The following is a 26817-nucleotide window of genomic DNA, read 5'->3' as shown; positions in this document are numbered from 1 at the left end:
ATGATTTTAATCGTTTAACTGGTTAATCTTAAAATGATATTTACATCTCTACATTTGATATTGTCAACCCGAGAGGTGGCAGAGGTCCAGGGAACATGGTGAAAGTCTTTCCTGGAGGAAAGACACTGAAGAAGTAGTAATGCGAAACTGCAACTCCACCACTAGTCCTCACTTGTGTAGTCGCACAAGAATCAGTTTGCTCGGTCTCGTCTTATTCAACATGTACATACAGCCATTAGGTGAAGTGGTCAGATGACACTGAAGTGACAGCAATATGCAAATGATACAGCTCCACCTTTTCTTCAGCAAATATGACCATGTCACTGCCGCAATAATGACAAACTGCTTTGACAACATAAGCTAGCTGAAGCTGAAACCAAGCAAAATAGAGGTGGTGGAGCAGAAGAAAGCACTATGAAGATTTTACAGCCACAGTGTTCTCTTCATGATACACCTACACAACTGGTCAATTCAGTTTGTAGCTTAATACTCCCAGAATCCTTCCTAACATTAAGTTTTCAGACAGCAGTACCACAAGTAATGTTTTCTCTGATCTCCATTGGCTAAGAGGCACCATCCCTTTCTAGTAGACAATCACCCAGCCTCCTTTACACACTCCCACCACCTCTCAAATGGACTACAGCAATGGAGCATATCTGGACATAAAGCCTTTGGCACTGAGGAAACTGCAACTAGTATAGAACACTATAGCAGCTCTCCTCAGCTACTCATAAGCACATCTGTCCCATGCTCTCTACATTGGTTTCCCATTGAATAATAATCTTCAAGGCACTCAATAGCCTGGATCCAGTCTATCCAAAAGATCACCTAAAGCTCTAGGATGAAGGTCATGATTAACAGCTCCACTCCTCTAGCACAATGAAACTTTCTGTCATAAAAATAAAGCTCATCTATGTAGAAGACAGGGCTTTCTTGGGGGTCAGTCCAAGGCACTGGAATGAATTCCCACCAGAAGTACAGACCATCACAAACCTCTCCACCTCCGCTTCCAGGTGCATGGTGTACTTCATCCTTGCCTTCTCTGATATTTAGCAGCAATAACACACTCCAGTGCACACAATTCTTCTCCCTCTGGGGAAAATTATAAGAATCAACCACGACAGATGTTAGTCATGACACTTAAAGCATTATTAGAAGGCACTGTGAATGGTACAAGAACCTACACAGAACAGAATATTACCACTGATTTATATAATGGAATTGTATTTTCAGTATTTTCCATTACCAACACTTCCTGTTGTTTTTGTTTCTTCATTGAATTGTCCATAAGGATGTCGAGGCCTTCCTCCTGAATCACTATAGCTAATTCAGAACCGGGTAAGGAGTACAAGTCATTCAAATAATTCCGTCCTATGTTCATTACTTTTTATTTGTCAACGCTGATTCTGACCTACAACAGTGTTTTGTTGTGCCCATTCATCTAGCTTGGTATCACTGAGCATTTTCTGAAATTGTCACCTCACTGCTCGTTCCCTTTTCGTATTACAGAACCCTGCAGCATGCCATTCAACTCTTTGCCGTGAATGAAAGTTGATTAAGCTTACCTACTTGAAGTTTTTAATAAGAAATAGTTATAGAAAGATTAGGAGAACTGTTCTCCTAAATTAGGCATCTGACATACAGAATAAGTTACATAAAAATATTAATTGTATGACAGATCATATTGCCAGTCTCCATAAAGAAAAGGAAAGAATGCTGAAGATACTGCTTTGCAAATAATGGAATGTTTCCCCAAGACTTTTAGGCAAGACAGTTAATTCCACTCCTTTTTGTGCATAAACAATCATTTACCAAGTTAAAATCAATTACACTTGTACAAACCCATGGAAGACAGTTGGGGATGTAAAGGTGTCACTGATAGCAGATTTAAGGAGAAAGCAGAATCTTGTTATTGGTGATGATACATCAGGAGGAAGGTTAACATTGCTGAATTCTCAGTTCTGGTATACATTTTCCAGGGTTGACAGTTAAACAGTAAAAAACACTTTCTACCTATAAACCAAACACACCTGACTGGAAATCAGAGAAAAAACACAGAATTCCCACAATTTAATTTTTGCAGAATTACTTCTCAGTGCTGAATCACACAAAGTGAGCGTGGAATTCAATGCAGTATAGTCTATATCTTCCAAGCAGAAGGCATAACAGATTTTTATAAAAAGCTGTTAGGACTTCTTAGGCGCAATGAAATACTTAGTGCAGCATATCACAACCCAGGATGCTAGACTCAGATTTCTGGTCTAGACTAACAAAAATTGACTCTGGTTCTCTAACAGACTATCTTAATGAATTAATTGGTGGAAGGATTTGAGGCTCTGCTCATAGTAACGGAAACCAAAATCAATAAGCTGAGGCACTACTCAAGGAGCCAAGATCTCTGCTGCTTCTGGCGCAGTATTTAAGAACATATGCTGCAAAGTGATATCACTATTGGAAAAATCTCCTACATCTGAAATTACAGAGAAACAGTACATTTTTGGCTCAAGTCATTTGTTTAGATACTGTCTGTCAGAAAGACGAAGAATCATGGTGCTAGTATGATGCAGGAAATGCCATTCCCGAAGTCAGACAAACAGGGGTCATGAGCAAGCTCCTCCCTATATATTTCCATAACATATGAGAGTTGCTTGTCTGTCAAAATTGACTTCCGGAAGCTTAAAGTTAAACCATATGAAGTCTGGCCTCCTCTTGTCAACAAGCCAAAGTGACACCACTGAGCCATGCCTAAAGCATATATCAAAATTACAGTTGATGGCTGAAGGAAAATTGAAGGTACCCTCCTACAAGGGGGTTGTGGAGCAGGAGGGTGTTCCAGGATGGGACCAAGGCATTCGGAAGATGGGAGGGGGATCAGGGCTGTGGCAAGGGGTTGGGGCGTGGGAGGTGGTCACGGGTGCAGGCTCCGGGAGGCAGTGCTTACCTCAAGCAGCTCCCAGAAGCAGCAGCAGCATGTCCCTCCTCTGGCTTCTATGTGGAGGCACAGCCAGGCAGCTTTGCACTCTGCCCCATCTGCAGGCGGCACTGCCACAGTTCCTGAAAGCAGCAGGATGTCCCCACTCTGGCTCCTACGCAGAAGAGCAGTGTCTGCCAGGCAGCTCTGCACGCTGCCCGTTCACAGGCACCACCCCTGCAGCTCCCACTGGCTGCAGTTCTCACCCAATGTGAGCTGCAGAGCCGGTGCTTGGGGCAGGGGCAGTGTGCAGAACCCCCTGGCTGCTCCTACAGGTAGGAGCCGGAGGGGGAACATGCCACTGCTTCTAGACGCCATGTAGAGCAGGGCAAGCCCCAGACCCCACTCCCCAGCAGGAGCTCTAGGGCCGGATTAAAAAGTCTGATGGGCTGGACGGGGCCCCCAAGCTGTAGTTTGCCCACCCTGGTCTTGCACCACTATATCAGTTTAGAAATACACAGTGGCTACTGGTATTAAGTGCTTATATCAATATAGCATATTCTTGTAAAATCTGTAAATAAGCTATACTGATATAAGCATCCTTAGGGTACGTCTTCACTACCCACCGTATCGGCGGGTAGCAATCGATTGCTCGAGGATCGATATATCGCGTCTCATTTAGACGCGATATATTGATCCCCGAACGCGTTTATATCGATTCCGTAACTCCACCAACCCGAACGGAGTTGCGGAATTGACAGGGGGAGCCGCAGACATCAATTCCGCGCCGTGAGGACCACAAGTAATTCGATCTTAGATACTTCGACTTCAGCTACGTCATTCACATAGCTGAAGTCGCATATCTAAGATTGATTTTTTTTTCCCCCGTAGTGTAGACCAGGCCTTAGACCAGTATATCTGCATCCACATTAGGGAGCTGTACTACTTTGTCAATTTTTGTACCACTATAACTATACTGGTTTAGAAACAGCGTTTTGACCATTTGTAAGAAGTCTACTGTCTTCTGAAACATGGTCACTAGTGACCACACATCCTGAAACTTTACAAAAGTGGAAAGATTCTTAACTCTTTATAGTGGTTTCACACGGTGTCATGTAAAAGTTGTTATTTATGTAAGTGTAGAAATCCTTGAAGCCTAGAGCTCTCAGGAAGAACCTTCTGGTTTTGCAAGATTAAGATTTCAGGAAAACTATTCACTTTTTAATTTCTTGAACCTAGCACTGTGGTAAGCAGTTGCAGACTGTGTCCAGGACAGTCCCTCTGCATTTCACAGCCTGAGTTTATAGATTTCTCATGTTTGATATCAAGACCTAGAGACTGAAATTAGACACACTCTGTATGAAAGCCCAACTTGAGGAGTCTTTAAGTGTTCTGAAATCATTACCAGGTATTTGGAAAAGGTCCTTTGAGATGCAGAACAGTCAGAAAGGAGTCATGTGAAATCTGAACATTTACATGTATTTGTTCAGTTTTCTTGGGTCCAATATGGCATAAGCTATTTGTATTACAGTAGCACTTTGGGAGTTCAAAGGTAGAAAGCTGCAATGTGCTAGGCAATGTATAAATAGAAAATGAAACAGACCCTGCCTTGAAGATTTTACAATCTAATTAGACAAGACAGACAGTATTAAGGGGCAGTGAATATGAAAAACAGAGCGAACAACGATGGTCTGCATCTATCATACTAATTCCGTGATTTTTGTTGGTCTGCTCCTGGGGGGGTTTTTGGGCATATTTCCATCTCTTTGGCATAAGGAAACAGCTAAAATAAAGTCATTCCGTTACTAAAGTATCTGTATTATTCTTATTGGAAGGAAGGATATGATTTTGTACTTTTCCTGAGTCTAATCAGACGGTTTCTTGAAAAAGGGGACAAGGTGGAATTAAATTCGGGTATCCCTTGCTAAACGATTTCTAGGATCTATCTAAGCCAACAAATTCTATGGCATACAGCCTCATAAAAAGAAAAGCTATCATAATAGGATTGGAAAGGTGGTCATCCATAAAGTGGATATGAGAGATGATGCACTGACTGGACTGCAAAATAGTGCAGAGCTAAAGACTAACTACCAATTTAGCTTTAAAAAAAATCAAAAACAACTTACTAAATTACAAGAAGAAAGGTCAAATGAAAATTTGGAATGCAACACTGGAGGTTTCAAATCCAGTCTGAATTATCTGAAGATAGGAACACAGATTCTTAGCCCTGGTCAATACCACAAACATATGTCAGTGTAACCATGTCACTCGGGATTTTTCACAGCCCTGAACAACATAGTTTTACTGACCTAACTCCCAGTGTAGACAGTGCCACATCATTGGGGGGGGGGAGGGACTTCTACCGTCAGCATAGTTACCGCCTGTTAGAGAATAGGTACTCTACCATTGATGGGAAAAGCTCTCCTGTTGGCGTATGTAGCATCTTCACTAAACACTACAGCAGCATCACTGCAGCTCTGTAAATATAGAGAAGCCCTTAGCTAGAAGTAAACGTTTGTCATATAAGCTGAGAAGGATGTACGTGGTCTGAACAGCCATTTCTTTCATGAGAATTTTTACCTCCCGCCAAGCGCACATGCATTCTGAGCAGCATGGCTCTATGCTGATAGTACACAAAGAAAGAGTAAAATCTGTGACCCTTCCAATCTTGGATCTATTAAAATTATAACCTGCACTTAATTTGATATTCAAAACCTTTACCCTTCTCCACCCCACTAATGCACCCAACCATAAAAGGTGCAGATAAACTTTCTTTTTAGAAAGCAATACTTATGGGTTCAAAAGAAGCTTTTACTGTGATCCAAAGGAGTAAATCACATGCAATATACATTTACAGAGGACTACAACAGTTTATGAATTAAAAAAGATATACTTACATCTGGATATTCTTTTACAGGCACATATAGTTTCTCTTGTAACTGTACAATAGGTCCCACAGCATCTGGTAATTCTGCACTTCTCTTCTCCGTACTACCATTTAATGTGTCGTTATACATGTCTTTCCGTACTCTGCTAATTTCTGTTGGGAGGGAAAAACATATATTACGTATAAAACATGATAATATCTTGTATGACAGTGATATTATCTTAAAAATTACAACTTTCCAGCATTAACACTTCTCCTCCTAACTTCATGAAAGTCATTGGGAAGTGTATACACAAACATGTAGCTTTTTTTTGTTTTTAAATTATATATTAGCATCCATGCTGACACTTAAAAAAAAATTTTTTTTCACGTTTGGCAATCTCTACCTAGACAACCTATTTAGGAAATGAACTGCTCTCAGGTGGAAAAATGTCATGTGAAATTCCTAAAGTCCAGGAAAAAATGTGCACACAAAATTTTAGAACTTCGAAAAAAAGAGCAGTTAATCTATCATACCATTTAAATATTAGGTGTAAAGGTTCCAGAAAGAGAAAAGAATAAGGTTTACTCATTCACATGATTTAATTATCAAACATCACTACAATGAATTCTGACAGTAATCCATACTTGGTATTTGGTTGATAATTATAGTATCTGGAAACTAAAAATGGTGCAATTATTATAATCAGGTTCTTGTAATTTTAGAATACTTCTCACACTGACTCAAACCAAACCACATGAAGGATTTTTATTTATTATTTTTCTAAATGGTCAGTATTCCATTTGCATTTTCTTTGCACACGAACCGAGCCTACAATAACTGCTGTCGTAATTCATTTCTTTTAGGTATAAAAATTAGCACAGCCAACTTCAAACCTAGACTTCAGCAAAACAACATGAACACCAATTGTGAGTGAGCGAGTTAAAGTCAATGATGAATTATGCAGTGAAGGATATATAAGCATCAAAAGGTCTATATTCCAAATTAGTTTTCCTTATTCAAAACATTGAATTTGCATCATGGGATTAATTTTTTTCCTAATTATTTTGAGCTGAGGAAAGTTTAAATATCCAACAGCATTCTGAAATGGAGATTTTCCTACAATAAATTAATAGCATTGGGTAACACTGACCAATAGCTAAAATGAAAACAGTGCATTCAAGACTCAGAGGCAGGATGATCCAATGGCTAGGGAATTAGCCTTGAACTTAGAAATACTGGGTTCAATTCCCTGCTGCACCACAAATTTCCTGTGTCCCCATGGTGTGGTTGACTGTTGACCCATTACCCAATCCTGGAGGAAACATGGTCTGGGGTAAAATATAATCTATTTTCTAAGCATGTATATAGAAATAATATTGGAAGTTACTGAAGCTGTAACAGCAAGTAGAAAAAAATACATTACTAAAAATAGGCTTGGTTATAAGTTTTAAGCATGAAGTATTAAGGGTTTAGTTAGAGTGAGGCCCAGAAGAAATTGGAAGTTGACATAAGTTAGCATGTGTATTATGCTCCTGACCTAAAGTTATAATATTTAGCAATACAGATCTTGTAATAGTTTAGCAATGCAATGTCTGATACACAGATAAACCACAAACATATGATAGCATCACAAGGGATTTTTGCAATAAAGTAATCACATATTGAAACTATTGGGACATTAATCAACGCAAAACAGATGTTAATCTTTTGACTAACTACTGTTAGCTAGAATACCACACATGGGCAGGGGCTGAAACCTTATAAAAATATGTGGACATGTGCAGGTGGAATAGGAAAAGGTGTATAAAATACACCTCTACCCCGATATAATACGAATTCAGATATAACGCGGTAAAGCAGCACTCCAGCGGATCAAAGCAAGTTTAATGTATTGCAGTTTCACCTATAATGTGGTAAGATTTTTTGGCTCCCAAGGACAGCGTTATATAGCAGTAGAGGTGTATGTTGTTGGAACAGGAAAGGAGGATGATATGGGACAAATGAATATGAAGCCTATCCATGCTTGGGTGCTTTTTTTCTTCTTCTATCTTTGTTTCAAAAAGCTCCATAACGTTTTAAGAACAAACAATGCAGGAAGCCACTTTACTGTACCTATCTTATTTTTATACTGATGTATATTGATTTTTCTTAGAATTTTAATTATCTATGTCTGTATTAACTGAATCTCAAAGTTTGTGTGTACGTCAATTTTTTCTTCTTAATTCTAAGTAGCTATGTGGGAAAAAAACCTGTTTTTGACTAGTGCCTGTTGTATCCCAATAAATAATTTTATAATTGTGATAATTTATAAGGCTACGTTAGGCAAGTCACTTAGAGAACTGAGGCACACAGAGGCTCTCTGTAAAACAGGGATAATACTTCCCTACCTCACAGGTTGTTGTGAGGATAACTAGATTAAAGACTATAAAGCACGCAACTATTATGGTGATGGGTGCATGAGATATTATGGTGATGGGGGGGAGAGAGGGAGAGTCTCCTTGTGTAACTAAGCAATAAAATATTTTAAATTAACCAATATAAAATTATTCAAGTTGCTTATGGCGCACCATTTAAATAGAATGTTTTGAGGTTCGTTTTTAATTCTTTTTTTTAAAATAGTATACTTGTTTTTCAGCTCCTCTGGCGTTTATAAATGTATTTTTTCTCCAAAGGAAAATGCAACAATGCACTGAGAAACAGCAAAGCTGTCTATACAAAGTATTAAATGCACAAAGTAAACAAACTGAAAAATTATTTATGTTGACTACTTTCAGGTATAGTAATGTAACTTTTGTAAGTACAAAGTTTTCAAAGAGAAAAGATTTTTCGAATTGACATCCCTTGGAAAAGGATCAGTTTGTTTTTTTTTAATTAATCTTGTCAATCCTTTAACTTGTAAAATTTCTGGAGTTATCTACGCAAATAATAGAACATTTAATAAGGAAGGATATTGGATAATTCTTTTAATATCAGTAGCCAAAGAAAAATCACTCCTTTATGCCATCCAGGTATAACGCAGGAGAGGTGTCCTTGAAACAAAATCCTTTGTGTGTGTCACAATAATATACGAGTTCAAAAAAAATAATCACCAAAATACACATCATACAATTAAACTGATTTTCTGCAGAGCCAGAAACTGACATGGTGATTAAGTTCTGAAGACTTAGTATTCTAGACTACATTCCTACTGACAACTAAAGCTGTGAAGACTGTTGATCCCCCCCAATCCCCGCCTTAAAATAAAAGGTCCAATAGTTGCCCTTTTAAAAAAATAAAAATGAATAAATAAACAAAGTGTGGGAATGAAGATTCCCACCGCCCACATGTATGTGACTCTGAAGAGTTATTGTAGACATATTTGAAAGGTTTTTGTATTAGGAACATTAGATAAATTATAATCTGAAAATGAAAGCTAACTTTCTAAAAGTTAGATAAGGTGCAGTGACTATATTAAAGGATTAATACTGAAAAAAGGAGATTGCATGCAACTGAACTGTTAGATTAGCTTGGTTTGCTGCTGACCAATACTGCAAAACAGGTGAACAGTTTATGAATTTTTCTGACTCAACATAATAAAGTTGAAAGAAGTGACATGAACAACTGAACTGAATAAAGTAATGGAAACTTCATTTCCCTAATGTAAAGCCTAAACACTGTAAAGAGCTGTTCAGTGGCAAGATAGAATATACATGGGGTCATATCAGAGTGCAATAATCTTCAAGTTCAAATGTCCTACTGAATGAATCCATACGTCCACTGAACTTCAAGGGCAGAACACTGCTGAGTTTTGGTGATTCTGCAAGGAGATATTTTGCAATTCCATCATCACTAAAACTTCCCTCCTTGACCATGTAAGATCCTGCTCCAGGCCTTCCAGGAGTACTTCATCATAAACTTCATTCAAGACTAGTCTTCTCATCTTTGGAACCCAAAAAATGGCAACCATCTATCAGTGATCATGTCAAAAACAACTGAAAAGCAAATTCATGAACTTGGTAAGAAAGGTGTAAACATCACACAACACAAATGAATAATTTAAATAATTGACTGAAGAACTTGGTCTTTGATATTCAGAGAGAGAGAGAGAGAGAGAGAGAGAGAGAGAGAGAGAGAAGCATTTAGCAGTGGACCTGTGAGTTTAAGCAAAGAAAGAAGAAAATTTAGAATCAAGAACTACAAGATCAGACATCAATGCAAGACGGCTGGTTAAATATGAGGAAAGACCAGCAAGTGGTGGACTTGGTCAAAACATAGCAAACACACATGAAGAGACTATTCAGAAAGGCAGCAAATTTACAAAGGAAGGAGGTGGTTTCAGAGAAACTTGACAGATTAGAGATTGATGATACTGTTACAGCGGAAATCTGGCAGATATACTTAAATGAACCAAACAAGGAGATGATGAAGTCTCACCTCGCTAGACTTGTGTGTCCAGGTTTTTAAGTCCCTGAAGATCTGGCAAGGGTCTCCAATGTGACCCTCAAAAAGGCACTTTAGGCATCTGGAATTAGGCTAACGCACCAGCATAGATCTTTTGTAGTAGGCATAGAGCTTAAAGCCCAGAGACTGAGGAACACCCTGATAACAGGTGTTGACCCCTTGTAACAAAAACTCTGACACCCAAAGTTGCTACAGAAGATGAGAAAACCTATACTTAACTTACACTAACAAGTACTACTAATTAATTATTTACAGAAGAGAGAAACTCCCTGGAGTGGGAGACAACTTGCAATAGAAAGCCAACACACTCCAACTACCAATCACAGGTGGTAAGAAGGAACCGAGGGGCGTCAGGGATGTTTTCCTGCCCCTTATGCTATCTGGCAGCAGCACAGAAGTGCGACGGGTGCGTGCATTACCCCAAAAGGTACTGCTAGGGAAAAACCATCTGGCTCTGGTGCTCTGGGCATGCATATTCTGGAAGAGAAATGGACATGTGCAAACACTGAAAGAACATCTTATTGCATCTTTGTTGCCACTCCACAAGTTTGTCCAACTAGCAAGAGAAGTAGCAGAAAGGAAATAATCTCAAAACATCAGCGGTAGCAAGCTATGAACACATGTAATTTGGCAGAAAAAACATAGTACAAGCCTACATCACAACATCCATGGAAGACGCTAAGAGCCTGCTACTTCTCCGCTACAGAAACGCCAATAGTTCAGAAATGGGGGAAAATATAATTTTAATAGATTACAAAAAACATATGTTACATTTAAATTTAAATCAAGCTCATTAAAGTCACTTAAAATAAATCATTGATTTAAGTCAATTTTTACAAAAACATTCACCTAATTTGAAATTGTGCTATCATGGATTACAATTTAGACTGATAGACATTATAAATGCTCTTGGATAATGACTTCTTATCCTACCATTAGGCAAAAGAACAAAATACTGAAGTTATTAAAACTATTTCGTTTATAAATAATAATAAATCTCAAGTGGCATCAAACCTCGATCAATATAAGCCAAGTCTACTACAAGGTTCACACTGAAAAATTGTTTAGAGTTTGGAACTAAGTTAAAAGTTGTGGAAAAAAAAATTAATTCACATTTACACAAGCCCTGTTATTGAAATAACCACATTCAATTAAAAATGCAACATTTAAGAGAACTAAAGTCCATGATCAAGAATAGCTAGACAGTAACAACGCATTTCCATTATTCAGACTTATTAAGGTGCTTTCAGAGCTTTCAGAATTAAAATTCTTGAAAAGAAAACTGAAACTTTATCTGTTTTATGCAGTTTGTAGCATGTAGTACAACAGTCACATGATGAAAATAGTCATTACGACTCCAACAGCAGCACAGCAGTTAAAATCTGAGACACTACTTTTATGATCAAATCTGTTTTCTCAAGTTTGAGATTCCCCCTATTGAAGAGCTGTTGCATTTCTCTGTACTGAAGAATATAGCTTTCTGAAATGAAAAAGTTTATTTACAGTGGAGTTTCTCTTGGCAGAAAACTACTTCTAGCCTAAGCATATTCATAAGCAAATTTTGAATCCCAGGTTTACAAGTAAAAATGGGCACACACGTTTAATAATATGTAGTAGAAAACAACAGTATTAAAAGTAGGCCACAACAGTTTCAGAACACATTCTGTCATCACATAACTGTGCCTCAGTAAAAAAAATTTTCAAGCTTCTTTCACACCTCAACAGCTTCAGCAATTGAACATGAAATCCTACGTATAGAAGTAGCATTGCTCCTGGTTTCAACACCTGGAGCAATTCTTCAGCACACTTCTCTAAACAAATATTTGTTAACTTTTGACAGTCAGTATCCTGTCTATACTCTGCACAGATTTTCCATTAATTTAGGCCACTTTGAAATGCAAGTTCCTAGGTGGAGTTTTCAGAAGTATTAAGGCATAACACATACATGGTCATTTTTTTTGCTTGTGTCTGGCAGCTGCAAAGTAATTATTGCTAAAGAATTTAATCATACATAGATAAAATGAGCTCTGATATTCTTTCCTTCTAAATCTTCTGACAGTAAGTTTAGAGTGTTAGAAAAACAACTAAATGAAACTACACTAATACAAAAGGGCGTAAATTTGGGGAGGTGTGGGGGGAGGGGGCAAGGGCACTGCCCTCCCAGAGGCGAGATAGGGAAGGACACATGGGGTCACATATCATTCCTCCGCCTCCACCCCCATTTGTGTTCGGCCTGCGGGGGGTGTAGGAGGTCTGTTCTTCAGACACTGTGCCTCCCCCCACCCCTCCCCTGCTTCTCCCAAAGCAGGCCAAACAGACCAAGCCCTCTAGGTGGGCAAGGGGCAGGATGGAGCAGCTGTTCCAGGTCACTCCCTCAGCAGCTGGATGCCACCTCCTGGGTCCTAATGCCCGCCTGTTTCTTGTACAACAGTGAGTGCCCATGGAGAACAGAACAAGGGGGACAGGGGGAAGCGACAACAGGGTAGAGGGTATAGGGCAGGGGGAAGAGAAGGGGATGGGGGAGTGAGGCAAGGGGGATAGGATGGGATAGGGAAGAGAAGGAGATAAGGAAACGGGGCACCCTGGTTGTGTTGCAAGGTATTTACATGCCAGATATGTTTAATATTCATATGCCCCTTCATGCTTCGGCCACCATTCCTGAGGGCATGCTTCCATGCTGATGACACTCGTTAAAAAAAAACAACATTAATTAAATGTGTAACTGAACTCCTTGGAGGAGACCTATATGTCTCCTGCTCTGTTTTATCCGCATTCTGCCACATATTTCATGTTACAGCCGTCTCACACTTTCACTGCAGATTTGACAAAATACAAAGAAGGTACCAATGTGGGATTTCTGAAGACACTTATAGCTCTCAACCCAAAGTTCAAGACCCGCAAGTGCTTTCCAAAATCTGAGAGGGACGAAGTGTGGAGCATGCTTTCAGAAGTCTTAAAAGAGCAACACTGTGATGCAGAAACTATAGAACCCGAACCACCAGAAAAAGAAAATCAAATCAACTTTCTGGTGGCATCTGACTCAGATGATGAAAATGAACATGCATTGGATCCACATTGCTGTGGATCATTGAGCAGAACCAGTCATCAACATGGACGCATGTCCTCTGGAATGGTGGCTGAAGCATGAAGGGACATATGAACCTTTAGTGCATCTGGCACCAATATCTTGCAACGCCAGTTACAACTGCGCTATGCGAACACCTGTTCTCACTTTCTGCTGACACTGTACACAAGAAGCAGGCAGCATTATCTCCTGGAAATGTAAACAAACTTGTTTGTCTAAGCGATTGGCTCAAGAAGTAGGACTGAGTGGACTTGTAGGCTCTAAAGTTTTACATTGTTTTGTTTTTAAATGCAGTTACTTTTTGTACATAATTCTACATTCGTAAGTTCAAATTTCATGATAAAGAGATTGCAGTACAGTACATTGTAACTGAAATCAATATATTTGAAAATGTAGAAAACATCCAAAAATATTTAAATAAATGCTATTCTGTTATTGTTTAACAACACAATTAATTGCAATTAATTTTTTTTAATCGCTTGACAGCCCTAATTGTTTTGTATCCCTTATACCTAAGCTTCTATTTCTGGGGTAGGTATGCAAATGTTAAGTCTATTCCATTTGTTTAGTTTTTAACCCTTGCCTATTTTTCTTTTAGATAGAGTTTTGATTTGTTCCCTCCTCCCTTCTTCCACCTTCCACAACTCTCACCTATGTAAATATTGTTTAGTGAGGGTTTTTTCCCCTCCTTCACTGGTTTAACCATTCCCTATTGATTCCAAACACACACACCAAAAAATCTTTTAATTTGCTTCTATGAATTAGATGTACATTTCTTAAGACTGCTCTGTACATTTCCTGCCACTGACAGAAGCCTTCTTTCCTGGTGTAGAGGGGAGGGAGAAGAGATCAGGTTCTATTACAAACTACCCATGGGAGTTTGCTCGTGGGGCTCTTGCTCCAAGCAGCATTTGGTGCGGGTAAAGGAAAGGCTACGGGCCTACTGTTCCAGTGTCTAGATTTTGTGGGACCAGTTGTTGGTCTACTCATCGCTACCCCCTTGCTGTTCTCCAGAGGCTATTTTGCTCTACAAATTTACTCTTCCTATGAAAACAGATTTTAGGAAAGAATGCTCCAAAGTTACCTAAACAACTGTATTTCCAAAAAATAAAGGGAGGAGCTACAATACATTAATAGCCAACCCCCAAATACTCTCTAGGACCAGGGGTAGTCAACCTATGGCATGGATGCCAAAGGCGGTACGTGAGTTGATTTTCAGTAGCACTCACACAGCCCAGGTCCTGGCCACTGGTCTGGAGGGGCTCTGCATTTTAATTTAATTTTAAATGAAACTTAAGCATTTTAAAAACCTTATTTACTTTACATACAACAATTGTTTAGTTATATCTTATAGAAAGAGACCTTCCAGAAACGTTAAAATGTATTACCGGCACGCGGAACCTTAAATCAGAGTGAATAAATGAAGACTCGGCACAGCACTTCTGAAAGGTTGCTGACCCCTGGGCCTTTGAGCCCTCAAGAACCACAAATTCTGCCTTACTCAACTTGGTTATTGGGTATCAATGTATTTTATATAGTTTTCTTTACATGAGAATTAGGGGTACTCTTGAGCAGAAGTTCTGAATTTTAAATTGAGCATCTTTGAGAATATGCACAATAAAGCAGTGTAAGTGATCATACATTTTAATTTATTCCATTTAAACTGACAGTCTGGTAAAGTAGTGGGAACATTTTTTTAGGACTAGCAGCCTTATAGCCCTTTACAAGTGTTTCAAAAACTTAATACACAATATCCATTCAAAATGCAAAAGACTAGTATAAAGTTTTTTAAGAAGAGAGAGGATAGACACTGCCAATATAGGATATATCATCAGACCAGCTAGGTAACTTTTTTATTCCTCCATTTGCTGTATCAGTAAAGGATCAACCACCTCATGTGCACACTGAGAAGCCTCATGTCCACCTTTCAGTAGCCTCTTATGTATTGTTTGTTTCTGTTTTCAGAACCATAGACTTACCAGCATACAGAAGTCATACAAAAGTGTAACTTTCAGTAAAAACCTGGTTTATATTTGATGCTTTTGCTCACCTTCCAGTGCCTCTCTGCAAAATCATTTCTTCTACTAACTTTGTTCGTTTGCGAGTCCAATTCAAGAATAGTACTTAGGATGATTAAACTGTCAGTTCAATGATTAATTGACAGTTCTTTTAGCACTTTGTCAGCTCTCAAAATCAGAATTCAGTCATTTTCTTTGTGAGCAGGGCCTGCAGGCCTGCATAGAACTGACTTTAAAACTCAAACCAAACACACCCACAAGCTGTTCACTTCCTAAAAGCCTTCAATCGACATTTTTAAGTGCACTCTATTTTATTGGCAGAAAACAATAATTCATACAGTTCTTAATCTAGCATTTTTATTAACCTGAAAACTACAGTTCAGTTGGTGAAGTGACAGCCTTTTTCTATTCATTAAAAGTCTAAATCCTTCACTGGTCTTTTCTAGAAAGTTTTCCACCACTAACACCAATGCATCACATCCATCAGCAATAGCAATAGTTGAAATTATAGTGCAGGCAAGGACTAGAAGACACTGGCATTTTATTACTACTACACAGACCTGTTCTCAACAGGTTTGGGCAACAGAATGGATAAAATGTCAGTAACCTCTTAAATTGGTCTACTTTCACACTCCTACTGCTAACACCAGCAGTGGAGCTGCACCAGTGTTGGTAACAGTGGGAATTTTTTCCAAAAAATGCTAACACACATACAACTAAAAATAAAGGTGTCAAACAAGAAGTTTTGGTTCTTTACTGCAACTGAGAATCTTTGAGATGTATGGTCCCTATCTGTATTCCATATATGGGTACACATGTGCCATGCACCCAAATCTGGAAGTTCTTCTGAGAAGTGTCCATCGGCCTGCATATGTGCAGTAGCTCTCCTCATGCTCCCAACAGAAGGTATAAGAGGCAGTGGAAGTCAGTACCACTCCAGTTCATCTTCTTACCACAATCCAACAGGATCCAAAGTGGGGGGAGGGTAGTGGATAGGGATTCACACATCTGAAAGAACCTCCAGTTACAGTAAGTAATCTCCACTTCAAGTGATGGTCCCTATATGTATTCCACACCTGGGTGATTGGCAAGCAATGTTCAGACTGGAGGCAGGCAAGAGGATGCTGGTAACAAATATGCTTGCAATGTTGCCAATCCCACTGCTACATCCATAGCTAAGGTATGAACTAGGGCACAGTGTATCGTGAACATGTGAATTCAACTCCAGGTGGCCATTCTGCAGATGCCCTGCCACAGAATGTTTGACAGGGATGCCACGGAGGCAGTTTGTGCTCACATGAAGTAAACTCTGACTCCGAGGTGGAAGAAAATTTGCTAACTTGTAGCACTCAAAGATTAATCCTGAGACCCACTCAGAAATCCTCTGGGAGAATACAGCCTGCTTACGCAATCTCTCTATGGCAATAAAGAGTCTGAGTTCCCACTGGGTTTGGTTCTTTGCATGGAGAGCACCAGGCCACCCTGGACATCGAGGGAGTTAAGTCTCTTGTCTTCAGCAGACGAACTGGGTTTCAGGAAGAATATGGGTAAATATTGTTTTACTGATGTAGAACTCAAACAATGTTAGTTGAAGAAAACCCTTCTTTTGATGAAAAAACTGTAAGGAGGGTTTGCCATGATAGTCCTGAGCTCACTGACCCTCCTAGCTGAGGTGATAGGTACTAAGAATGCCACCTTCATTAACAGATGGGTCATGGTACAAGTTGCCATGTGTTCAAAAAGCAGACTAATGAACTTGTACATGACAAGGTTAAGGTCCCACTGAGGGGAAGGTTTAAGAACTGGTGTGAAAGGCCTGATTAGGCCTTTCACAAGTTGTGCAGTAGCCAGGTGAGTAGTGACAGGGCAGCCTTCCACCAGATGGAGAAAGGCACTAATTATGCATTCTTTAGGGATAAGAGATCTTCAGTTGTTCTAGACTTAACGCTATCTGGAGAATGTTGATGCAGTTGTGCCTAGGCCAAAACACATCTACAACTGGCTTGTTAGCAGTTTAAAGTACACTCTTTTCTACTCAAATTAAGGCTCATCTGAACAGGAGCAAAATATGAATGGGCTCTTTCCAATGCCCATTCAAAGACCAGGCTTTGAGGTGGAGTGAGCCCACACTAGGGTGCTTGGCCTTCCCCTCATCTTGGGTTAGGAGCAGGCAAATCCTGAGTGGTGGATGGGCAGACACTTAGAATTTCTGTGCATCAGAACTGTCTGAGCCAGTGGGGTGCCAGGAGAATGTTGGCGGCTCTGTCATGACATATCTTCCCTATGAGCTATGGAAGCACGGGAATAGGAGGAAAGGCATATCTGAGACTGATCATCCAAGACATCAGGAAAGCATTGCCTTGAGAATTGCAACCCATGACTCCTCTGGAGCAACACAGGGGGAGTTTTCTGTTTGTCTGGGATGCAAAGAAGTCCCACAGCAGAGTACCCACTACCTAAATATCTCACTTGGGACTGTGTCTTCAATTTCTGACGTATGGTCTATTGAGAAGCTTCTGTTTAATTTGTCTGTCAAGGAGTTGTGAATACTGGGAAGATACGCAGCCTGTATGGTGCATCAGGAACCACATCACAAAAGTCTGATGGCTTCCTGACTGAGGGAACGAAATGTCACTCCTCCCATATAGATAACGGCAGTGATACTAACTTTAACTGAGTATGGGGCTAGCGTGGAAACGGAAGGAAGGCCTTGTACACAATGCGGACCACCCTCTCTTACAGTTCTAATGGGGTCCAGGTACTCTGAGCAGTGTGATTGTCCAAGTGAGCACTCTACCCCAGAAAGTAGATGTCCATCACAATGGTAGTCCTGGGGGTGGAAGGGATGAAAGGAACTCCCACCATGACTTTTTTCCAATTCAACCACCAGGTTAAAGAGGTGACAATTGTGGTGGGAATGACCACCCTGGAGTTGATGATGTCTTTGCTCAATAGGTTGAGTGGAGCCAAGCCTGCAGGCACCATAAGTAGAGTCTGGCGAAAAGAATCACACAGATGCATGCAGCAACCATGTGGCCAAACGGTGAGAGGCACTTGTGCCCTGTGGTTCATGGTCTGCAAGTTGTGTGTGTAATCAGGATGATCAGTGCATGAAACCTTTGTGGGAAGGAATGGTCTCACAGAAAGAGTGTCCAACCTTGCCCCCACAAAGTTTAACAACCTTTTGTGTAACAAAATGGATGACTTTGTTTATGCAAATGCCTAGGCTGTTAAAAGTCGTATGAGAACCCACTGCTGACCTGACCTCCTTACAAGATCGGCCTACCAGGAGTCAATCTTCCTGGTATGAGAATACCATATAGCCCTAGTCTTTCATCTGGGCTGCTACCGCAGAGGTGCAGTAGCAGGCCCAAAGAAGAGGACTCAAAACTGAAAGTGTTCCTGGCCTACTGTAAAACACAGGAACTTCCCGTCTGATGGGTCAGTGTCCACACTGAAATATGTGCTCTTCATGTCAAGATCTGCAAACTACATCCCTTCCTGAAGAGAGGAGATTACAGTTTACAACTTCAGTTTTTGAATAAAGATGTTGAGTTACTGAAGGTTTGGGATAGGTCTCTACCTTCCATCTTTTTTGAGAATTGGGAAGTATGGGGAGTGAAATCCTCTTTCATGTTAATGAGGTGGAACACGTTCTACTGTCCCTTAGTGTAAGACTGATTCCACTTCTGATTGAAGAACTACCTTGTGAAAATGGTCCCTGAAGGGGGTTTCTTATATGGGAAGGAGAAAAACCTCTATGGACTATCCCTGGTGGATAATCACCAGAATCCAACTGTCCACAGTGATCCTGTTCCAACTGTGAGTGAAGAGCACAAATTAGCCCCCAAAGGTAATAGAGGATGAGGCACTTGCATCAGTAGTGGTATACAAGTCTCAACCAGTATATCAAAAGTGACTCGTGGCTGGTGGCTGACAATAAGCAGAGGCTGCGGCAGTAGCGGGGACCAAGAAATGAGGCCTCTCACTCTTCTGATATTTGCGCGGTGGTTCAGCTGTGTGCTGGTAATAAGGTACGAGGTGGTGGTCTCGGTCTATAGGGTTGCCACTGATGTTTCCTCCTGGGGCAGGGCAAGGAAAAAATCCCCAGGGAACATGGAGTCGATCCCAATCTTTTAGTGAGAGAAGGGACTCGTCTGTTTTCTCATTGAAAAGATTCAACTCATCAAAATGAAGATCCTGGATGGTGTTTTGAAGCAAATTACCATCTCCAGGCCCTGATCAGCATTGGGGCACAGAAGGCTGGAGTGCGTCATACCACTCTCTCTCTATCCTGGGATGCTGGCCTCATTGATGGGTAAAGCCATCTTACCCATCAAAGCAAGATGTCCAGGAGCCAGTGCTGAAGGTTCTGGACCTCCTCTAATGAGATCTATAGGTCACTGGCCAGGCTTTGTAACTGCTCTGGGTACTGGTGATGGTCATCTGGTGGAGAAAGCACAGGAGGAGTGACTGCTTTGTCCAGGGATGATGAAGAAGCACTCGTCAGAACCATTGGTATCTGCAGATCCAGTTCCACCTCTTCTTCCTTGTACACCAACGGAACTGGTTGATGATGAGGAGATCAGCAGTATGATTCCTGAGAGGCACCTAGATGCCTTCCCTAAGGATCCCATGGACCCCTATAAGGCCAGAAAGAGGGACTGATCGGTTGTGACAGACCCAAAGGAAGTCAATAACAGTGGCCCCTGGAGGGGGTGCAGGGGAGCGCGACATACTCAACTGAATAGCAAGCAAAATCCTCGACTCTCTATGCGGAGATACTGGTACAGACATCTCCTCTGATTCATCCAAGTTCAAGAACTGCTCCATCAATAGCAGCACTGCCGTTTGTACCAGGGCATTTCTGGTTGGAGGTGAAACTGCTCCTGGGACAGTGATATAGCCTTCTCCACCGGAGTAAGAACATCCCTTAGGAGGACCAGGCCAGAAAGAAGTGGAGACTGCGGATAATGGAGGAATATATTTTCTGGTGTTATATAAGTCTCGGTATACCTTGGTATCCAAGGAGTTCTGACAGTTAAGTCTGAGGGATCTGGTGCATTAGCACCAACTGGACAATCTTTAGATGGACGAGGTGGTACTGACAATGCATCCACACCAGCACACGTAGACTGAACCAGAGACCATCTATCCTTACGCTTCTGTACCAAGGTGACAAACAGAACTAGCAGAGCTTTCTTTTTTCGTATCTTGCCCTCAGATCTGCAGTCTTCATTAGTGCCAGTTCCTTAGGTTTCACTTGCAACGTCTCACCCAATCTGGATTATCTCAGGGAGGAAACACAGTTCTTATTCACAGTCCTCAATGGGGATCTCTCCTTGTACTCATGAGCATGCCCTCTACTCCCACCAGGGCCAGCTCCAGACCCCAGCACGCCAAGCGCGTGCTTGGGGCTGCATGCCACAGGGGGCGCTCTGCCAGTTGCTGGGAGGGCAGCAGGCGGCTCCGGTGGACCTCCCGCAGGCGTCCCTGCGGAGGGTCTGCTGGTCCCGCAGCTCCGGTGGAGTGTCCGCAGCCAAGTCTGCGGGAGATCCACCGGAGCCGCGGGACCAGCGAGCGGGCAGAGCGCCCCCGCAGTGTGCCACCGTGCCTGGGGCGGCGAAATGGCTAGAGCTGGCCCTGACTCCCATGGGGAACCCTGAAGATGAGGTTCTTGGGCTTAGATGTTGATAGCTCTGCTTCAGGGCACATGCTTGCATCGGATTCAGCTGTCTAGCAGAGCCCCTTCATGGGGCAGGAGAGTGGAGGGAGGGTTCCCTGGCATGAATCAGAGGGTTTCTCCATTAAGTGCTTCCACAGGCGAAGCTCCTGGGCTTCTCAGGTTCTCGGTGGGAAGGAGTGACAGATATTGCACTTTGCAAAGATATGCACCTCACGCAGACAATACAGGCACCACTGATATTTGTCACTGATGGAAAAGGATTGAGGACAGGAGACAGTTCTTGAATCCCGGATGCTGGACACAGTCCTGAAGTTTGGGGAAAATAGTGTATACTATAACTTTTTAACTAAGAATATAGCTAGAAGACATTATGTAAATAGTTAAGTTATACAACAAAGTGAAGACAGACATGATCCAGACTCCAGTCATATGGCAGTAAGAAGGAACTGGAGAGGCATCAACCTACACTGTCTCTTACACCCTCAGTGGGGGGCACAAGGAGAGCTACTGTGCATATGCAGGTCAACGGACTATTCTGAAGAACTTCTTGACTCAGGTGCATAGTGTGCATGTGTACCCACATGTGGAATACACATAAGACAACTTGAAAAAGTCTATGTTCTGATATCAGAGATGAGTCAACACTTTCGCTGAAAGATACAAGGATCTACAGACAGTCTACAGCTGGAAAAAATCATTCTGATATAATATCAGTTTTGATTTACAGCACTGAACTGTACTTTGTTTTACATAATCAGCTAGTAAATTTTAAAAAATAACTAAATTGCTTTCAAATTAAGGTTATTCACTGCATTATGCATTTGTTTTTAATTCTTATTAAAACCTATATTTATGTGATTAAAAACTGAACGGTAACATTCCAAATTAGAGTATGTTCAAAGACTTCTCTGCAGCACTCCTCCCCAATTCAAACATTACAGAGGCTTAAAGGGACCAGGGCCATAATGATTTATGTTTTGCTGCGCATATTGAAGACAGACTAAAAATAATGCATGCTTCAATCCAAATTTTAAAAACTACTTACTAGATATTGCAACAGGCTGATTTCCATCAACTTTACATGTTAAAGCTATTATAAGCCCTTTGAAACATTAAGATTCTGTAATACTTCCTAAGACAGAAGCATTAATACCTCAACAGTACTTCTGTTATTTGGATAAAGCTTTGAGCATCAACTTAGTTGGAGGGCACTTTAAGAGATGATCAATCAGCCCTGAAAATCCCTACATTCAGTTTTCAGACCTCAAGAACAATCTTACTTATAATTATATAGACATGACCTGTATTAATTTTAGGAAGCAGCACTGCAAGTGAAGAGCTTTGATAACAAGTTTTATACCTGAAACCTTAAAATAATCTTTAAACTTGTTTGAAATTTTTAAAGACAAAGTTGACTTTATACTGATTATCTCTTACATACTTAACCCTGAGAAACAAAGCTGAAAAGGTTTTTAAAAATTCTTTACCCACAAACACTGCAAACTGCTTACAAAATACCCTTACTGTTAAAGGTACTGCACTCTGCCCCATCCTCCTTAAAATGTGAAGAGGCATGCTGTTCAAAAATGATCCTCTGGAGTTTTAAAGAAGATATTTAAATGTATTTCTGTCTGTTTCTTAGTCTGGATGATAGTAATTATCTCTCAAATGAAGCGGATACTGGAGCTTGTGTTGAAAGGTGACTGTCTTCAGGGCATACGCCACAAGCTACGAATTCCTGTGCACAGTACCTCATTAGGGTTTGCTAAAACACAGACTGAGCAATCTCAGATGCTTACTAAAAATATCAGCCATTTTCTCTTTACCTCATCCTAACCTCCAAATGATCCCAATTTTGGCAGGGGCTCACTAAGGGGCAACACAATTTAGTGGTTTTGGGGTGCCTAATATAGTACTTACAAAAAACTGTATAAAACTCGTGAGGGGAAGTACATACCTCCATGTTAAGTCAGGCAGAAAGGAGTTAACTAGGGACTCCTAGCAAGGAGAAAGGAGGAAAAGAAAAAAAAAAAAACCTCTCCTTTGCTCCTCCAGAGCTCAGAAAAAAGTGTCAGAAAATGAGAACAAAATAATAAACAAGGGAGAAGCCAGGAAACTAGTCATGATTTTTAAAGCTGTGTCAAAGTTCAAGTAACAAAAATGTCCCAAAATATTACATTTTACAAAATCACTAAACCTTTAAATAAACAACATGTAAATAATTAAGTGATCCACTTAGTAACCCACTGCCACACATACACCAAACCAAGTAATTTACACTATCTCCACACCTTTAACCTTAACTAGCAGGTTGTCAAAAATTAACCATTTGGCTCTGAGTAGAATGACAGTCCGGACCAGGAGACACAGAAAACAATGCTTAAACAAAATTAAGTCTTAAATTAAGGCAATTGGGTGTTTAAGGTCCAAATTGAAATTAAAAATGTTCCTACAGTAAAAGGAAATCCAACAGAGTAGTCAAGTTCTTGCTTATTTAAAAGCATCAACGTTGGACAAGTCAAAAGGACAATGCAGTTCTTGTGCATAAATTGTTACTGTTCAGTTTTGGTATAAAGTTTCCTGGCGGTATGAAATAGATTAATGTCAACTACTCTCCAATTTTCACTGGCCAAGTTCTTCAGCATGACCACTACAGTGGGCTGCATATATAAAAGTCTTACATAGTTGTTATGGGTTTTTGAAGGGATTAAAATATGACTACTTCCTCTGTTGTCCCAGTCCCCTCAAAGCAAAATACTACACTTAATCTTAGTTGCTTCTTGATTGTACATGTAAGTTTTATTATTTATACCCTGAATTGTGATCCATTTACTTAGTGGTTAACTTTGGTAATGTTCCATGACTATATAAAGATTAACCTAGGCCTAATTATAAACAAAAAATTAAGTTATTTTAACCCAGAAAAAAAAAAATGTAAAAACATGATTCATTGAAGTTCTAAAAGATAAAAGAATGGCACCGTGATGCAATCAAAAAGGTAGGCCAGCGGCTATATCAGAACATTCTTGCTTTAATATTTGACTATGATCAAATAATAGACAGACAGTTCACATTCTCAGTTTACTAGCTTGTCAAGAATAGGTCTTTTCCATACTGTAATATGGATCATTCCTGATCATCACTATCCTGAAGAAGAAGAAAATGGTTGCCTGTGCGGCATTCTTTATAGCAAGATGGCCTGTGCAACTGTCTTTCACCTAGTTCACCCTTCCTCTGAGGCAGACGCAGTGATCCTGCCAAGGTATTGTGAAAGCTTGGGTCTATTTAAGTCTTGCGAAAAAGAATGAATGTATTCTGCCCTTCTCAGACTCATACCAAGAAAAGCCTTCATTTAGTTTGAAAGCATCTCATGTGACCTTTCCAATTAACATTCTTCTGATATTTCTTTAAGTCTCTATAACTGTTCAATTCTACCGGAACCCAAAAAACTATGTGCAGGTGTTATGAAACTGCAACAAATTTGAGCAAGTTGTTTAATTAGTGGATATTTTAACAGTTGTAATCTACACTCTTTAATACTATAAACTACATGTTTATTTTAATCATTTACATTGCCATTAAATTACAGCAAGTGATTTTGAAAGTCAATTTCTGATTTTTACTAAAAATAGGAGGAATCAGTGTTAACAGCTTACATTACTCAACCTTAAATATTTGGCTCTCCAAACTAAAATAAGGATTGGAATTAAACTTGAAGAATCATAACTAGAATAGCAAGCCCATTTCAGTTTACAAAAATATGCAAATAAAACAGTAACTATATACACATCTTTTGTGATTCCTCATCATGTAAAATATACAAATATTTCAATACAGTCACTGAGAATGATCATTATGTATTCTTTACAAAGAATTACATTCAGCTTTTGAGATGTCTCTCAATGGAACTTATAACACTATATAACAGCTCAACTTGCTGAGACTATATCATAGATATGCAAAGTTGAATATAAGCATCCCTCTGTCTCCTCTTTGTGCATCACTAGTCATCTAAATCAGGATCAGTTACCAAAAAATTAACCTAATACTGCAACATAGCAAACACTGAAAAAGGAGAAACATCATGTCACTATTCCAGAACTGTATCAGTTTTCAAATGAGATCTTCAATTAATTTAATATGCTAGTACAGCAAAATAATAAAGCCAATTCAATATTTATAAAGCCATGCATGTCTATGTACACAAAGCATGATTCTGTAAGAGGCTGAGCTGGCTGACAGCTTTCATCATTTCAACTAGGGCCTAATCCATAGGAACAGGCTCTGCTAGCTCCTCACACATCCCCAATTCAGTTAATAATGAACTCTGACAATTTACTGACTAATGATAGCTCACTCCTACTTTTGTGACATCTTCTTCCCTATCTGAAGACAACAGTTTGTGTGTAATTTTGCCCTAGTCCTGGCATAAGAATGCAGCCCCATCACTCTGTCCAAAGGATGGATGAAGCAATAGGCACAATTTTTTAGCCGACAGGTGCCAATTCTTTGTTTACAGTGACAAATGAGACACCAGATAATGCAACTGTATTAGTTACTGCATCATTTTTAAGACTATGGATAGGCTTGGATTACATATTTGTCAGTACAAGTGTCATGGTAGAATTCCCCACTCTGAACCTTAGCGTCCAAAAGATGGGGTACCAGCATGAATTCCTCTAAGCTCAATTAGCAACTTAGTACTTGTAGTGCTGCCACCAACCAGGAATTCCAGTGCCTGGTAAACTCTGGTCCCCCCAACAATTTGTCCGGGGACCCCCAAGACCCAGACCCTCTGCATCTTAACACAAGGAAAGTAAACCCTTCCCCTCACCGTTGCTTCTCTCCCAGGCTTCCCCTCCCTGGGTTACCCTGAAAGATCACTGTGATTCAAACTCCTTGAATCTTTAAACAGAGAGGAAAATTCACCTTCCTCCCTCCTTCTCTCTCCCCCTCCAAGGCTCTCCCTGAGAGAGAAAGTAATCCTAACACAGAGAGAAAATTAACCTCTCTCTCCCCCTTCCCTCCTTTCTCCCCACCAGTTCCTTGGTGAATCCAGACCCCGTCCCCTGGGATCTCACACCAGAATAAAAAAAAAAATCAGGTTCTTAAACAAGAAAAGCTTTTAATTAAAGAAAGAAAAACAGTAAAAATTATCTTTGTAAATTTAAGATGGAATATGTTACAGGGTCTTTCAGCTATAGACACTGGGAATACCCTCCCAGCCTAAGTACACATTTGCACTCCTTCCAGCCTAAGTACACATTTGCAAATAAAGAAAACAAACATAAGCCTAACTCGCCTTATCTACCTAGTACTCACTATTCTGGACATATAAGAGACTGTATTAAAGAGATTGGAGAGAAACCTGGTTGCACAACTGGTCCCTCTGAGCCCCCAGAGTGAACAACCACCAAAACTAACAGCGCGCGCACACACACACACACACTTCCCTCCCTCAAGATTTGAAAGTATCCTGCCCCCGATTGGTCCTCTGGTCAGCTGACAGCCGGGCTCACTGATCTTGTTAACCCTTTACAGGCAAAAGAGACATGAAGTACTTCTGTTCTATTAACCCTTAACTATCTGTTTATGACAACAAGTCTTCACTGTACACACACAAAACAACAAAAAATACCCCTATCAATGATACAATGATAACTGAAATTTACAGACAGGAAAAGTATGAAAAATGCTGCTTGAGACTTTAAAAAAAGATTGATTTAAGGATATTTACTTTGTATATATTGACAATTCATGTTTTAATAATAAGCCTTAACTTTCTGAATCTCAACATCTACTATCAT

General features: G+C 40.2%; 1 protein-coding gene across 10 annotated transcripts in view; it reads right to left on the bottom strand.

Moving 5' to 3' along the window:
- The window catches only part of QKI (QKI, KH domain containing RNA binding), a 340409-nt gene that overhangs the window by 264123 nt on the left and 49469 nt on the right, over positions 1-26817 (bottom strand). For 9 of the 10 annotated variants that reach the window (XR_003999652.1, XR_003999651.1, XM_030556709.1 and 6 more), the window contains exon 2: positions 5809-5951. The exons of the other annotated variant lie outside the window; for it this stretch is intronic. Coding sequence is in view for 7 of the 9 variants with exons in the window: in XM_030556709.1 (XP_030412569.1) it covers positions 5809-5951 (143 nt within the window). In the remaining 2 variants the exon portion in view is untranslated. The remainder of the gene's footprint in view (positions 1-5808; positions 5952-26817) is intronic. 10 annotated transcript variants of the gene reach the window in all.

This window comes from Gopherus evgoodei, chromosome 3 (assembly GCF_007399415.2).
Source record: "Gopherus evgoodei ecotype Sinaloan lineage chromosome 3, rGopEvg1_v1.p, whole genome shotgun sequence".
Lineage (NCBI taxonomy): Eukaryota > Metazoa > Chordata > Testudines > Testudinidae > Gopherus > Gopherus evgoodei.
Note: the sequence above shows the minus strand (reverse complement) of the source record. Positions and strands in the feature narration are given on the sequence as shown.